Genomic DNA, 15575 nt, shown 5'->3' with positions numbered 1-15575 from the left:
TAAAGATAGCGGAGTCAGGGGATATGGGATGAAAGCAGGAACGGGGTACTGATAGTGGATGATCAGCCATGATCACATTGAATGGCGGTGCTGGCTCGAAGGGCCGAATGGCCTACTCCTGCACCTATTGTCTATTGACACTTATTTCCTGCAGCTGGGTTTTCAACCCAAATAACGACTTGAACCATAAACTTGATTTATTCTGTGGTGCTTCAAGAATTGAATGAAGGAATAAAAGGAAATAATCTTAACCAAACTCATCAGTAATTGGTAATAAATCAGGAAAAGATGTTCGTAAAGTAGATTTATTTTTGTCATTGCCATAACAAACTGGTGACAATTTACATTTCCTTTCATTTTAAATGTGGCAATATTTTTCTTTATTGGGGGTGAATTATTTATCTTCTTCATAACAGACAGATGCATGGGCTTTGTAGCAATAACATTGCTCTGTTCATTGAATCTAACTTACTCAAAAGGAAGAAATGTAGAAACAAGGAAATGCAGATGCTGGTTTACTAAGGAAGACACAAAGAGCTGGAGTAACTCAGAAGGTCAGGCAGCATCCCTGGAGAACATGAGTAGGTGACTTTTCGGGTCGGGACCCTTCGTCTGTCTGAAGAAGGGTCGCAACCTGAAATGTCACCCATCCATGTTCTCCAGGGATGCTGCCTGACCCTCTGAGTTACTCCAGCATTTTGTGTCTTTCCTTACTCAGATAGGAGTATGTGCTAGCAATCTTCCCCATCTGTCTGAAGCCCATTATGGCTTCAACGATACACAGCCTCCTCAAACATAGAAACATAGAAAATAGGTGCAGGAGTAGGCCATTCGGCCCTTCGAGCCTGCACCGCCATTCAATATGATCATGGCTGATCATCCAACTTGGTATCCTGTACCTGCCTTCTCTCCATACCCCCTGATCCCTTTAGCCACAAGGGCCACATCTAACTCCCTCTTAAATATAGCCAATGAACTGGCCTCAACTACCTTCTGTGGCAGAGAATTCCAGAGATTCACCACTCTCTGTGTGAAAAATGTTTTTCTCATCTCGGTCCTAAAGGATTTCCCCCTTATCCTTAAACTGTGACCCCTTGTTCTGGACTTCCCCAACATCGGGAACAATCTTCCTGCATCTAGCCTGTCCAACCCCTTAAGAATGTTGTAAGTTTCTATAAGATCCCCCCTCAATCTTCTAAATTCTAGCGAGTACAAGCCGAGTCTATCCAGTCTTTCTTCATATGAAACGCTTTAGTGATTCTGATTTCCATCGAAAGCAGTTTTCTGTGCCCTCCGTTGTTTTCATTTCCATCAAGTGTTGACTATTCACATTGATGATCCGCAGTAGGGAAAGAAGGGTAAGGTTTACAAATTAGTCATTGAGGCGAAAATAGGTGCAAGGGATGTTGTTTCGAGGAAGCTCTGCTTTTAAGGTTATGTAATAGGAGCAGAATTAAGCCATTCGGCCCATCGGATCTACTCTGCCATTCAATCATGGCTGCTCTATCTCTCTATCCTAACCCCATTCTCCTGCCTTCTCCCCATTACCCCTGCTAACTTCTAGGGTTGAAAAATGGAAGAGCTTTTCTAATTGTATTTATACATTTTATCTTTTTCCTTCACACAGGGACATCATCCAACTCTTGGGGACCACCCTAAGTTTACCAACTACTCTTTTGACGTGACTGAATTTATGCGCCTGGTCTTGTCCGCTGCACAGAGAGTAACGCAGCATCCGAAATGGCATTTCACGCAATATCATACTGAACTATGACAGCACGTGGAGGTTGAATTGTGTTGGTGAACTTTAAAAAGGACTTGCTCATTTCTTAGACACCCTTGTAAAGACATTGGAATCTGTTACTGTTAGACGTACTGTATCAAGTGCATCATCACAAATACCTTCCTTGGTGTGTAGGTGCGTTTATGAATGGAGTCGAATATTTAAAAGTAGGCAAGTTCTGTAAATATCAAATACCATTTAGATATTAGAATTGTGTGCAACAATGGTTTATATTTATGTAGCCCTTTCCCCTTTTATATACCAATCCATCCAAAGGAACTATTTTTATCTGAGTGTTCTTCTGTTCATGTTGAGTAAACCAAATAGTTGTCAGAAGTCATACTTGTGGTTTTGAAGGGGCGGGGGTCTTAACTGGAGAAAGGGACTTGGAGATTTCAAGAAGGGAATTGCAAAGAATGAGAGGAAAATTACTGAACACATAGCTGTATGATTGGGGTGGATGGAGGTGCAAAGGGAGGATTTTTTCTGGTAAAAAATATATAGTCATATGGTGTGGAAAGAGCCCTTCGGCCTAACTTGGCCATACCGACCAACATGTCCCAGCTACACTAGACCCACCCGCCTGCGTTTGGCCCATATCCCTCGAAACCTGTCCTATCCTTGTAACTGTCCAAATGTTTCTTAAACATTGTGATAGTACCTGCCTCAACTACCTGTGTGAGAAAGTTACCCCTCAGGTTCCTATTAAATCTTACTATCAGCACCTTAAACCTGTGTCCTCTGATTCTCGATTCCCTTGCTCCGGGCAAGAGACTCTGTGCATCTACCCGATTTATTTCCCTCATGATTTTGTACACCTCCATAAGATCACCTCTTATCCTCCAGCACTCCACGGTATGGAACCTGAGTCTGCTCAACCTTATAGCTCAGGGCCTCGAGTCCTGGCAACATAAATCTCTGCAACCTTTCCAGCTTGACACACGTTGTGTGTGAGATGAACGAGCTTTTCTGGAGCAAATTAAAGGGCTAAACTGAGATAAGATTAATTAAAATGAAAGGATTTATAGGATAATTGTTTGAGAAGTTGAAATACGATGGATTCAGAAAGAGTGGTGGGGACTGATGCAGAATAGTTAATGGGTGACATTTTGAGAGCAGAGAGAATGGCGATGAGAAATTTTAAGTCCCTCAGTCTGAAAATGACCGAGTGTGTGGGAAGAAACTGCAGATGCTGATTTACACCGAAGGTAGAGACAAAATGCTGGAGTAACTTAGGGTCGGGTAGCATCTCTGGAGAAAAGGAATAGGTGACATTTCGGGTCGGGACCTTTCTTCAGACCGAAAGAGACTGAGAACAGGATTGGAATTTAAGCAGTGTAAGACCTCGGACAGATGATTAATGATGTGTGGCACAGAGACATAGCAGGGAATGCTAATCCACCTCCAGGAACTCAGGTTCAATCCCGATCTCTGCAATTGAATGAAGTTTGCAATTTTCCAAGCGACTGTTGGCATTTCCCTTGAGTGCTCTGGTTTCGTTCCACACCCCAAAGCCATGCTCTGTGTTGGATTAATTGCTTATGATGGATGGGTGGATGGATGGATGGGTGGGTGGGTAGAGGAAGAATCACAATAATTGATTAATGTATGAGAGGGGAAAGGAAATCAGGGAAGTACTGATTTTAATGCCATAAGAGCACTAGGGCGGCATGGTGGCGCATCGGTAGAGTTGCTGCCTTACAGCGCCAGAGACCCGGGTTCGATCCTGACTATGACTGCTGTCTATACGGAGTTTGTACGTTCTCCCTGTGACCTGCATGGTTTTTCTCCGGGTGCTCCGGTTTCCTCCCACACTGCAAAGAGGTGTGGGTTTGTAAGTTAATTGGCTTTGGTAAGATTGTAAATAATCCTTAACGTGTAGGATAGTGCTAGTGTGCTGTGTGATCGTTGGTCGGTGCAGACTCGATGGGCCGAAGGACCTGTTTCCGCGCCATATCTCTAAAGTCTGTATGACATCGAAAAGTCTCCACCGGAAACATCACTTGTCCATGCTCTCCGGAGATGCTGCCTGACCCTCTGGGTTACTCCAGCACTTTGTGTCTTTTCCCCCCCAGTCTGAAATAAGGATCTCAACAAATATCACTGCAGTGTGGGACTTAAGAGGAACAAATCATCCACAAACAGAGACACAAGGAACTGCAGATGCTGGTTTACAAAAAAAAACACAAAGTCCCTTCAGTCTGAAGATGGGTCTTGACCCAAAACGTCACCCATCGATGTTCTCCTGAGTTGCTGCCTGATCCCATGAGTTACTCCAGCACTGTGTGTGTGTGTGTGTACTTGTGGCTTTATGTCAGTATATGCATGAGCATCGGTGTTAGTGTGTACATGTGTGTCTGTGTCTGGTATGTTTCTGTGTGTATACTGGTATCTGTATATCAGTGTGCACATGTGTGTCTGTGTGTGTCTGAGATGCTGCCTGATCTGCTGAGTGTAGGGCCTGTCTGTGTGTGTGTGTTTCCCAACATAGTATTCATATCGATGGCCAACGATGCAAGGAAGTCGAAGATTATTTTTCTGAAGGGAGGAACTGCAGGTGCTGGTTTAAACCGAAGAGAGACACCGAATGCTGGAGTAACTCAGCGGGACAAGCAGCATCTCTGGAGAGAAGGAATGGGTAACGTTTCGGGTCAGACCGGGGTCTGAAGAAGGGTCTCGACCCGAAACGTCACCCATTCCTTCGATCCAGAGGTGCTACCTGTCCCGCTGAGTTACTCCAGCTTTTTGTGTCTTATTATTTATCTGAAGTCGGATAGCACTGAGGCCGGTAGATGGCGCTGGGAGACTGGTCTATGGTTGCAACCCGCTCCTGTATGAATCCAGAGGGGTGGCAGGATTCGGCTGGGGTTAAACAAATTGATCACAATTCGGCTGCAGAGCCGAAGAATATTACCGATTTTAAAAAAAAGTATTGGTTGCAAATAGATTTAGCTGGCTTTCAGTTAACTGGGGCTAAAGAACACAAGTTTTGTAATTACTTAAACCAGACATGATTTTCCGTGAATCTCCAAATCGAGAGACTTCGATTCTTCAGGTTAGTTGAGATTGGATCCCGGGTTCGGTTCTGCCCACGGTGACTATTTTGTATTAAGATGCAACCTTAAGATAGACACCAAGTGCTGGAGCAACTCAGCGGGTCAGGCAACATCTCTGGAGAGAAGGAATGGGTGACTGACTTTTCTGGTCGAGAAGAATATCACCCATTCCTTCTCTCCAGAGATGCTGCCTGTCCTGCTCAGTGACTCCAGTTCCTTGTGTCTATCTTCGGTTTAAACCAGCATCTGCAGTTCCTTCCTACACGAGGTTCTGGATACGGCTCAGTCTTATCTCCCAACTGTAATTTCAGCATTGATCCCTCGGGATAGAAATCCGAACAATGTCTTGATGAATGGTTCCAGGTGCCACCCCTTCCCTTTAAGCAAGACACCGAGTTCGCTATTAGAACTCAGATGAGTCATGGATCAAGCACCATGCGGGCCCGCCTGCCGTTTTGTCCTTTGTTCTCAACGCTATATTCTTTCACGCGGCCTGTGCCTGCAATTAAACTGATAAGAGACCACACAAAGAACATTATCATTGCCGCCTCGGCGAAGAAGGCACGTGTTTCCGTGTTGACCAAATGGTCGCCGGTGTCTGATTGCAACTCTTTGTAAGGTGCCATCTCCGGATCACCAAATTGCTGCAGAAGGGCCTCGACCCGAAACGGCACCTATCCCTTCCTCTAGAGATGCTGCCTGACCCGCTGAGTTTCTCCAGCATCTTTCGCCAGAGGGTGGTGAATTCATTGCCACAGACGGCTGTGGAGGCCAATTCAATTGATATTTTTAAGGCAGAGTATATAGATTGTTGATTCTTACTGGTGTCAGGAGTTATTGGGGATAAGGCAGGGAGAATGGGGTTAGGAGGGAGAGATAGATCAGCCATGATTGAATGGCGGAGTGGACTTGATGGGCCGAATGGGCTCATTCTGCTCCTATCACGTGAATTGATGAACATTTTGGGGTGGGAGATTGCAACCTTCACGTGGTCCGCCCTGTTTCGACGAATGCAATGAACCTGGTGTGCACAATCAAACAAAATCAAATAGTACAAGTTGTCCTACAACTTTAGGCTGTGCACACCATACGCAAGAAGAAGAAAAGATGAACATTTGGTGCCTATCTTAGGTGTAAACCAGCATCTGCAGTTGCTTCCTACACGCAGCTGCCCCACCACCACAAAAACAGTTACTCTGTGTGGATCGACAAGAAGTACCTGGTTGGTTCTCACTAGGCTTTGTTTTCCTTTTGGACAATATTTACAATTTTGGTTGGTGCAAATTAGATGCTCTGAAAGGACTTTCAAGAGTAAACAAAGGAGACGAGGCTACTTATCTGACACCCTTGTGTCTTTTTTTCACCTCCAGCCTTTTCACTTACTAGACCCATTTGTCAATCAAACCCCCCACCTCTCACCTGTGTCCACCTATCACTTGTGTAGGAAGGAACTGCAGATGCTGTTTTAAACCGAAGATAGACACGAAAAGTTGGAGTAACTCAGCGGGTCAGGCAGCATCTCTGGAGAAAAGGAATAGGTGATGTTTGGGGTCAAGACCTCCCCCCAGTCTGAAGAAAGGGACTCGACCCGAAACGTCACCTATTCCTTTTCTCCAGAGATGCTGCCTGACCCGCTGAGTTACTCCAGCTTTTCGTGTCTATCTTCGGTTTAAAACAGCATCTGCAGTTCCTTCCTACACAAGTGATAGGTGGACACAGGTGAGAGGTGGGGGGTTTCTCTGACCCGCTGAGTTACTCCAGCTTTTTGTATCTATTTTACACCTATGACTAATCAGACTTTGTCCGGCACCTACCTCTATTCCAGCCTTCTACCCCCCCAATACAATCCGTCTCAAGAAAGGACTTCACCTGAAACATCATCTATCCATGTTCTCCAGAGATGCTGCCGGTCATCTGGACATTGCCGCACCATCTGTCCTTTGTGGAAGATTCTTCCGGAGACCGACACCTTTGACCACAAGTCCATCAGGCCTGTGGTCAGCATGGAACATCCTGCGGGCACTGCAGTACAAAGGCCAGAGATTAAAAGTAAAAATGGGTGAGATGTATTAGATATATGTAAGTGATGTTCTACAACATCAGGTAAGGCTGGTCACGCCAATGGTGGATTGAGAGGAATAGATTGGGTAGATGCACAGAATCTCTTACCCAGAGTAGGTGAATTGAGGACCAGAGGAAATAGGTTTAAGATGAAGGGGAAAAGATTTAATAGGAATCTGATGGATGACTTTTTTACACAAAGGTCAGTGGTTCATGGAACCAGCTTCCAGGGGAGGTAGTTGAGGCTGGGACTTTCCTAACGTTGAAGAAACAGTTAGACAGGTACACAGATAGGATATGGTTGGAGGGATATGGGCCAAACGCAGGCAGGTGGGACTTGTGTAGCTGGGGCATGTTGGCAGGTGTGAGCAGGTTGGGCCGAAGGGCCTGTTACCCCGCTGTAAGACTCTATGACTCTGAATGGAATGGCCCAGAGACTCCCTTTCCTATATTAACGTGGACTTTGTGCGGGGATTAACTGTCCAATCTGCCAGGAGTGAAAGTAATATCCATTTGCAAACGCCGTCTGCTCATCGTCAACAGGAAACGCTCCGCCAAGAAACACATTCGTCCATTAACCCGCTCTGCAAATAGGTTTTCCAGGAAGCTCTTTGGGTTTTTGGAGCTGAGATTTATGATGATTACCTGCAGTTGGAAACAGTGGAGACAGCGTGGCTTACATGGTAAATATTTAATCAGCTGCTGAAACTCCAGCCAGTTACACAGCGGTGGTGGAGGGGGATATTGGATTCACTGCGGGGCGAGATAAACTATTGGAGGAACCCGTTTGACAAATTGAACAATCCTTGGCTGCAAACAACATAGAAACATAGAAAGTAGGTGCAGGAGTAGGCCATTTGGCCCTTCGAGCCTGCACCGCCATTCAACATGATCATGGCTGATCATCCAACTCAGTATCCCATACCTGCCTTCTCTCCATACCCCCTGATCCCCTTAGCCACAAGGGCCACATCTAACTCCCTCTTAAATATAGCCAATGAACTGGCCTCAACTACCTTCTGTGGCAGAGAATACCACAGATTCACCACTCTCTGTGTGAAAAATGTTTTTCTCATCTCGGTCCTAAAAGATTTCCCCCCTTATCCTTAAACTGTGACCCCCTTGTTCTGGACTTCCCCAACATCGGGAACAATCTTCCTGCATCTAGCCTGTCCAACCCCTTAAGAATTGTGTACGTTTCTATAAGATCCCCCCTCAATCTTCTAAATTCTAGCGTGTACAAACGAGTCTATCCAGTCTTTTCCTCTGACTCTCGGTCTGAAGAAGGGTCTCGACCCGAAACGTCCCCTATTCCCTTTTCGCCAGAGACGCTGCCTGGCCCGCTGAGCTACTCCAGTTTTTTGTGTCTGTCATATTGAACTAGGTAGAGTTTGTAAAACAATGACATCTCTTACACTATTTGCCCAGAAAGGGGGGGGGGGGGGGGGGGGGGGGGGGGGGGGAGGGAGGGTCCAATATTTTGAATTAATAGCGTTCGTATCACGCTGTGTTTTATTCCGATCTACCGTGTGGGAACTTTTCCACCCTTTTACTGCATCTTGTTACGTAGAAATAAAGAATTGCAGATGCTAGTTAACACACAGAAGGACACAAAGTGCTGGAGTGACTCCGCGGGCCAGGCAGCGTCTCTGGATAACATGGACAGGTGACCTTTCGGCTCGGAACCATTCGGACTGATGAGTGGAGTGAAGTGTGTGTGTGTGTGTGCCCCCCCCCCCCCCCCCGGAGGTTGCAGGTGGTTGCCGGAGGTTGCAGGTAGTGGAAGCAGGGAGGGAGACTGACAAAAACCTCCGGGAACCGCACGGAAACCTTGGGTGGGGCGCAAAGTCTCCAGAGGTTTCCGTTCAGGTTTCCTAAGTGGGACAGAGGTAAAACTCAGCGGGTCAGGCAGCAAATCTCTGGAGAGAAGGAATGGGTGACGTTTCGGGTCGAGACCCTGAACACCAGCCATTCATTCTTTGTGGATTATTATTATAATATTAGCAGCTATTCAATCTGTTTGGTGAGTTAACTCGACGCTATTCTTTAACTGGTGTAGGAAGGAACTGCAGATGCTGGTTTACACCGAAATCAGACGCAAAATGCTGGAGTCGGCGGGTCAGGCAGCATATTGCCCGATTTGACAATGCCAATTTGATCATTCTAAATCACGCCAAAAAAAATGCTTAATTTGCCCCAGCATTTTCACGAAGTTAACACAAACTATCTATGGGAAAAGCAAAATTCCTATTTTGATTATTAATTCAGATTTCAAGTTCAAGTTCAAGTGAGTTTATTGTCATGTGTCCCTGATAAGACAATTACATGTTTGCTTTGATTCAGCACACAGAACATAGTAGGCATTGACTACAAAACACATGAATAAATAAACTGATAAAGTGCAAATAACAGATAATAGGTTATTAATCTTCAGAGTTTTGTCCGAGCCAGGTTTAATAGCCTGATGGCTGTGGGGAAGTAGCTATTCCTGAACCTGGTCGTTGCAGTCTTCAGGCTCCTATACCTTCTACCTGAAGGTAGCAGGGAGATGAGTGTGTGGCCAGGATTGTGTGGGTCTTTGTTGATACTGCCAACCTTTTTGAGGCAGGGACTTCGATAAATCTCCTCGATGGAAGGAAGGTCAGAGCCGATGATGGACTGGGCAGTGTTTACTACTTTTTGTAGTCTCTTCCACGTCGAACAATCGGGGAAGCTAGCCACGAATATTCCTTGGGGAAAAGTTGGTGATAACCTCTCGAAAGATGTGGAAAGCGTCATTTGCGTCTAGTCAACCCACAGTGTTGGTGGTACGCGGGCATAACACACTCACAATCGCGTTCGTAGACAAAATTGCTGGAGAAACGTCCCGAAACGTTGCCTATTTCCTTCGCTCCATAGATGCTGCCGCGCCCGCAGAGTTTCTCCAGCAATTTTGTCTACCTTCGACTTTCCAGCACCTGCAGTTCCTTCTTGAACACAATCACGTTCATGTGCCTCCTTGAAGGATTAAAATCCTGGTCGAAATTTAGGAATGACAAACCTGAACGGAAACCTCTGGAGACTTTGCGCCCCACCCAAGGTTTCCGTGCGGTTCCCGGAGGTTGCAGGTGGTTGCCGGAGGTTGCAGGTAGTGGAAGCAGGTGGTGGAAGACTGGACAAAAACCTCCGGGAACCGCAAAGTCTCCAGAGGTTTCCGTTCAGGTTTCCTAAGTGGGACAGGGGCATTTACTCAGCGGGCCAGGCAGCATCTCTGGAGAGTAGGAACGGGTGACGTTTCGGGTCGAGACCCTTCTTCAGACTCAAGGAATGACCTTTTTCGTTGTTGGAGGAGAGGTGGATACAGTGGGATGTCGCGGTCGCTATCATAACCCAAGTCTTATTCTCAGTGCTCATGTTTCAGCCGCTGCTGAGATTGACCCGACATTATGCCTATGTGTAAACCTCATGCATTTACACCTCGCAGTTCTGGTTAATATTCGCCGGTAGATGTCACCGGCAGACTGGAGGTGAAGAAGACACAAAGTGCTGGAGTAACTCAAAGGGTCAGGCAGCATCTCTGGAGAACATGGATAGGCGACGTTTCGAGTCGGGACCCTTTCTCGCGATCACCTATCCACGTTCTCCAGAGATGCTGCCAGACCCACTGAGTTACTGCAGCACTCTGTGTCTGTTTTGGAAACCAGCATCAGGAATTCCTTGTTTAATTTTAGCTTAGACCTACAGCGCGGATAAAGGCCCTTCGGCCCACCGAATCCGCACCGACCAGCGACAGTTTACTATCTTTTTGATCGAAGCCGATTAACCTAGAAGGGAGGAGGGGCTGGACAAAGCGTGTAATAGGTGCGTTTTTGGAGTGTGGTGGGAAGCCGGAGCACCTGGGGAAAACCCGCGCAGTCACAGGGAGAACGTACAAACTCCGTACAAGACAAGCCACCCGTTGTCAGGATCGAACCCGGGTCTCTGGCGCTGGAAGGCAGCAACTCTACCGCTGCCCCCACCGTGCCTCAGTGTAGCACGAAAGTACCCCTTAAGATCATAAAATCGTAAATGATAGGAGCAGAATTAGGCCATTCGGCCCATCAAGTCTACTCCGCCATTTACTCATGCCCGATCTATCTCTCACTCCTAACCGCATTCTCCTGCCTTCTCCCCATAACCCCTGACATCCAATCAAGAATCTATCTGTCTCTGCCTTAAATATATCCATTGAATTGGCCTCCACAGCCTTCTGTGGCAATGAATTCCACAGACTCACCATCCGCTGACTAAAGACATTCACCCTTATCCCTCTCTTCCGCATCTCCTTCCTAAAATACGTCCTTTACTTCTGAGGATATGTCCTCTGGTCCTGGACTCTCCCACTAGTGGAAACATCCTCTCCACATCCACTCTATCCAAGCCCGTGGTGCGATCCTGCCGCAGTCATGTGCGGGTTCCCTGCGATTCTAAACACCGCTGTCTGGTAATTGCAAAGATCTTTCCCCTGGACTTGTAAATTGTAGGTAGATTCCGTGTTAAATGTACTTGTATTAGCGCGGGGGGGAAATCAAGCGTAGAGCTTGAAACTGGCGGTGGACATGTTCAAAGCTCATCTGGACCATCTACACTTGCCAATCTTCCGAATTAATTTAATACAAACATTTTAAATGCCTTTTCAATTCAATGTGGTCCAAGAATGAATGTCGGAACCCTTGGCTTCGGCCTAGGTAACGAGGCAGGGACCCGACGTGTTTAATATAAGTCTTCAAAGCATTGCCATTGTTGTGCCCTCGGCGGTAGTGAAGGGTTCTTGAAAGCGACCCCATCGAGAAGGTAGCGTACAACACAACGGTATGAACATTGAAGATAGACACAAAGTGATGGAGTACGGATCGGGCAGTATCTCGAGAGAAGGAAGTGGTAACGTTTCGGGTCAAGACCCTTCTTCAGACAGAATTGTCCAATTTTAGGTAACCTCTAACAACCCCCCCCCCCCCCCCCCACGCCGTGCCTCACCTGGACTTACACTATTTCTCCCCTCTATCTACATTTATCTTTTCCGTCTCCCTTCCGATTCTCAGTCCGAAGAGTTCCGACACTTTACATCAACGACCAATCCATGATCCCCAGAGACGCAGCCTGGCCCACTGAGTTATTCCAGGACTTTACACTCTTCAATATATTACATTCTTCACCGGTTACCCGTTTGCACGTGTGTGTGTGTGTAGCTGGAGTAACTCTGCGGGTCAGGCAGCATCTCGCGAGTCAGTATCAATCCCTCAACAATGGACAGTAGAGTTTCTGCATTAACAGCGATTTCAGCGCCAGAGACCCGGGTTCGATCCTGACTACGGGTGCTGTCTGTACGGAGTTTGTACGTTCTCACCATGACCTGCGTGGGTTTTATCCAAGATCTTCGGTTTCCTCCCACACTTCGAAGAGGTACAAGTGTGTAGGTTAATTGGCTTGGTATAACGGTAAAGTTGTCCATAGTGTATGTAGGATGGTGTTAGTGTGCGGGGGTCGCTGGTCGATGCGGACTCGGTGGGCCGAAGGGCCTGATTCGGCGCTGTATCTCTAAAACTAAAACAATGATCTCACAACTCAACGAATCCTCGAGGGAGAAACCTTTGAAGATAAAAGGCTGAATTAAAATGTCTGTGTTATTGCATCCTCGGCGTCGCCTCTGATGGCCGCTTTAATGCAGCTTTGCGGAGAGAGACTCCAGCGAGCTGAATCCCTGCTAATCTTCTGGTGTGACTGCAATGAAAGCGGGGGAGCTGAAGGGAAGGGGACGGATGGACCGTGGTTTGTTTCTGCCAGAGCAATTCAACAAAGTAAAAACTGGAGGACTCTGTAACCGAAGACACAAACAAAGACATTCTTGCCATAGAGGGAGCACAGAGAAGGTTCACCAGACTGATTTCTGGGATGTCAGGACTTTCATATGGAGAAAGACTGGATAGACTCGGTTTGTACTCGCTAGAATTTAGAAGATTGAGGGGGGATCTCATAGAAACGTACAACATTCTTAAGGGGTTGGACAGGCTAGATGCAGGAAGATTGTTCCCGATGTTGGGGAAGTCCAGAACAAGGGGTCACAGTTTAAGGATAAGGGGGAAATCTTTTAGGACCGAGATGAGGAAACCATTTTTCACACAGAGAGCGGTGAATCTCTGGAATTCTCTGCCACAGAAGGTAGTTGAGGCCAGTTCATTGGCTATATTTAAGAGGGAGTTAGATGTGGCCCTTGTGGCTAAAGGGATCAGGGGGTATGGAGAGAAGGCAGGTACATGTTACTGAGTTGGAAGATCAGCCATGATCATATTGAATGGCGGTGCAGGCTCGAAGGGCCGAATGGCCTACTCCTGCACCTATTTTCTATGTGTCTATGTTTCTAACAGAGGGAGTAACTCAGCGGGTCAGACAGCGTATCTGGAAAAAAGGAATAGGTGACATTTCGAGTTGAAACCCTTCTTCAGACCTTGTAAACCGCTTCTAGTGATATCTGTGCTGGATGCGAAGGGGTTTACGTAGGAATATGAGTTTTTTTCCCACAGGGTGGCAGTGTGGGCGTGTGAGATAAACACACAGTGCTGGAGTAACTCATCGGGTCAGGCAGCATCTCTGGAGAAAAGGAATAGGTGACGTTTCGGGTCAAGACCCTTCCGGCTTCTCTCGTGAGATGCTGCCTGACCCGCTGAGTTACTCCAGCATCTGTGTCTATCTTCGGTCTAAACCAGCATCTGCAGCTCCTTCCTACATAGTGTGTGTTGTGCGTGTGCGTGTGTGTGGTGTGCGCGCGTGTGTTGTGTTATGCGTGAGTGTGCGTGTGTGTGCGCGCGTGTGTTGTGTGTGTGAGAATACGTGTGTGTATGTGTTGTGTTATGTGTGTGTGAGAGTGTGTGTGCGCTGTATTATGTGTGTGAAAATGTGTGAGTGTGCGTATGTGTTGTGTGTGAGTGTGTGCGTGTTCTGTTGTGAGTGTGTGTGTGTTCTGTTGTGTGTGTGTGTTGTGTGTGGGTGTGTGTGAGTGAGTGGGTGCGTGAGTGTGTGTGTGTCTGTGTGAGAGAGTGCGTGTGTGGCGGTGTGTGTGTTTGTTATGCGTTTGGGTTGTGTTATGTGTGTGAGAATGTGTGTGTGAGTGTGTGTGTGTGTGTGTGAGTGTGTGTGTGTGTGTGTGTGTGTGTGTGTGTGTGTGTGTGAGTGTGTGTGAGAGTGTGAGTGTGTGAATGTGCGTGTGTGTGTGTGAGTGTGTGAGTGTGTGTGTGTGTGTGAGTGTGCGTGTGTGTGTGTGAGTGTGTGAGTGTGTGTGTGTGTGTGAGTGTGAGTGTGTGTGTGTGAGTGTGTGTGCCCGCGCGTGTGTTGTGTGTGTGAGTGTGAGTGTGTGTGTGTGAGTGTGTGTGTGAGTGTGAAGGGGTTGGCGGACGGGAGGCGTGTCCACAAACTGGCGTCACCCCGGGCAGGAATGGGAGCAGGTCTCTCTCTCTCTCTCTCTCGCTTCCTCTCGGTGTGTGGAGGTAATTGCGGGGATAGAAGGACATCCCTGACGCCCGCTGCGTTTGAAAGCCCCGCTCTCATCCTCTGACAGCTCCCGGCGCGGCTAGCGACGCTGCCAGCTTGTCCAGGCACAGAGCACGGAGTCAGGGTCCAACTTGGATCAAGGCGGGGGACTTCCGAGGCGCTCGCAGTCATTGCAAAGAAGCAACGCGCCGATTACTACAACTTTTAGCGGTGCCGACTCCGGCCAAAGGCGCGGCTCGGCTCGGCTCGGCTTGGCTCGGTGCGGGCCGGTGGATACATGCTACATCTTTCTGCTCAGTGAGGGAAGAGACCCGCTCCAGTCGTTATCTCCGGGGAGCGGTGGTGGAGACGAGAGGAGATGTCTGCCTTGGTCAGAAGATAGACACAAAATGCTGGAGTAACTCAGCGGGCCAGGCAGCATCTCTGGAGAGAAGTAATAGGCGGCGTTTCGGGTCGAGACCCTTCTTCAGACCTTGGTGTGATAGAGGGCAGCGGGTGAGGCGAGCGGTCCTGGTGACTTTGCGGTTCAATTGAAGACATTACCTACTCTTCAGCTGGCTATTATTCCCCCCCCCCCCACCACCACCTCTCCCCTCTCTCGATGCCCGATCTCACGGACCCAGCGCGGCTGGCGAGGCTGGGTTAGCAGCGACCACCTCTCTCTCAGAAGCCGCCGTGTGGTTTTTTAACCCGATGGGATGTGTTTGAGCGATAGTCCAGTTTGGGACGACAGCGGCGCGCAGTCAGCAGGTACCAGCCTCCCATTCACCAAGGTGAGGAGATACGATCACAACTTTCCCACTTGAGCGCTTCAAGCTCTTTGCTGGTTGGGGGCTGAGAGACGGGGTCGAAATCCCGGGCACCGACCGCGCTCGGGAACAAAGTTGAGGCAGCGGCAGCGGCACAGAGGCGGTCTGTGTGTGTGTGTGTGTGTGTGTGTGTGTGGATCATGGTGTGAATAGCAGTGGCGGACACAGGAGACTCCAGCAGACACCTCACTTCAGGCAGCCCCATCTTAAGAGCACGTTTCCACATTTGCCAATTGTTGCTACCCGGGTTGGGCTCTTGACTGAGCCTTCATGTTGGGAGACACGGAATTGGCGGAGTGTTCTCCAGTCAGCGCTACCAGAGAGAGTGTGTGTGTGTGTGTGTGTGTGTGTGTTTGTGGCTGA

General features: G+C 47.9%; 2 protein-coding genes across 7 annotated transcripts in view; both read left to right on the top strand.

Annotated features, from left to right (window-relative positions):
* Nucleotides 1–2071, top strand: part of eogt (EGF domain specific O-linked N-acetylglucosamine transferase) — a 35086-nt gene extending 33015 nt beyond the window's left edge. For all 5 annotated transcript variants that reach the window (XM_033036683.1, XM_033036682.1, XM_033036681.1 and 2 more), the window contains one exon: nt 1628–2071. In XM_033036683.1, coding sequence (XP_032892574.1) covers nt 1628–1774 — 147 coding nt within the window. In that variant the 3' untranslated portion in view covers nt 1775–2071. The remainder of the gene's footprint in view (nt 1–1627) is intronic.
* Nucleotides 2072–14274: 12203 nt separating this feature from the next.
* tafa4 (TAFA chemokine like family member 4) overlaps nt 14275–15575 on the top strand; it is a 136473-nt gene continuing 135172 nt past the window's right edge. For both annotated transcript variants that reach the window (XM_033036677.1, XM_033036676.1), the window contains exon 1: nt 14275–15176. The gene's annotated coding sequence lies outside the window, so the exon portion shown is untranslated. The remainder of the gene's footprint in view (nt 15177–15575) is intronic.

The sequence above is a fragment of the Amblyraja radiata genome, chromosome 18 (assembly GCF_010909765.2).
Source record: "Amblyraja radiata isolate CabotCenter1 chromosome 18, sAmbRad1.1.pri, whole genome shotgun sequence".
Lineage (NCBI taxonomy): Eukaryota > Metazoa > Chordata > Chondrichthyes > Rajiformes > Rajidae > Amblyraja > Amblyraja radiata.
This window is presented reverse-complemented; position numbering and strand designations above follow the sequence as displayed.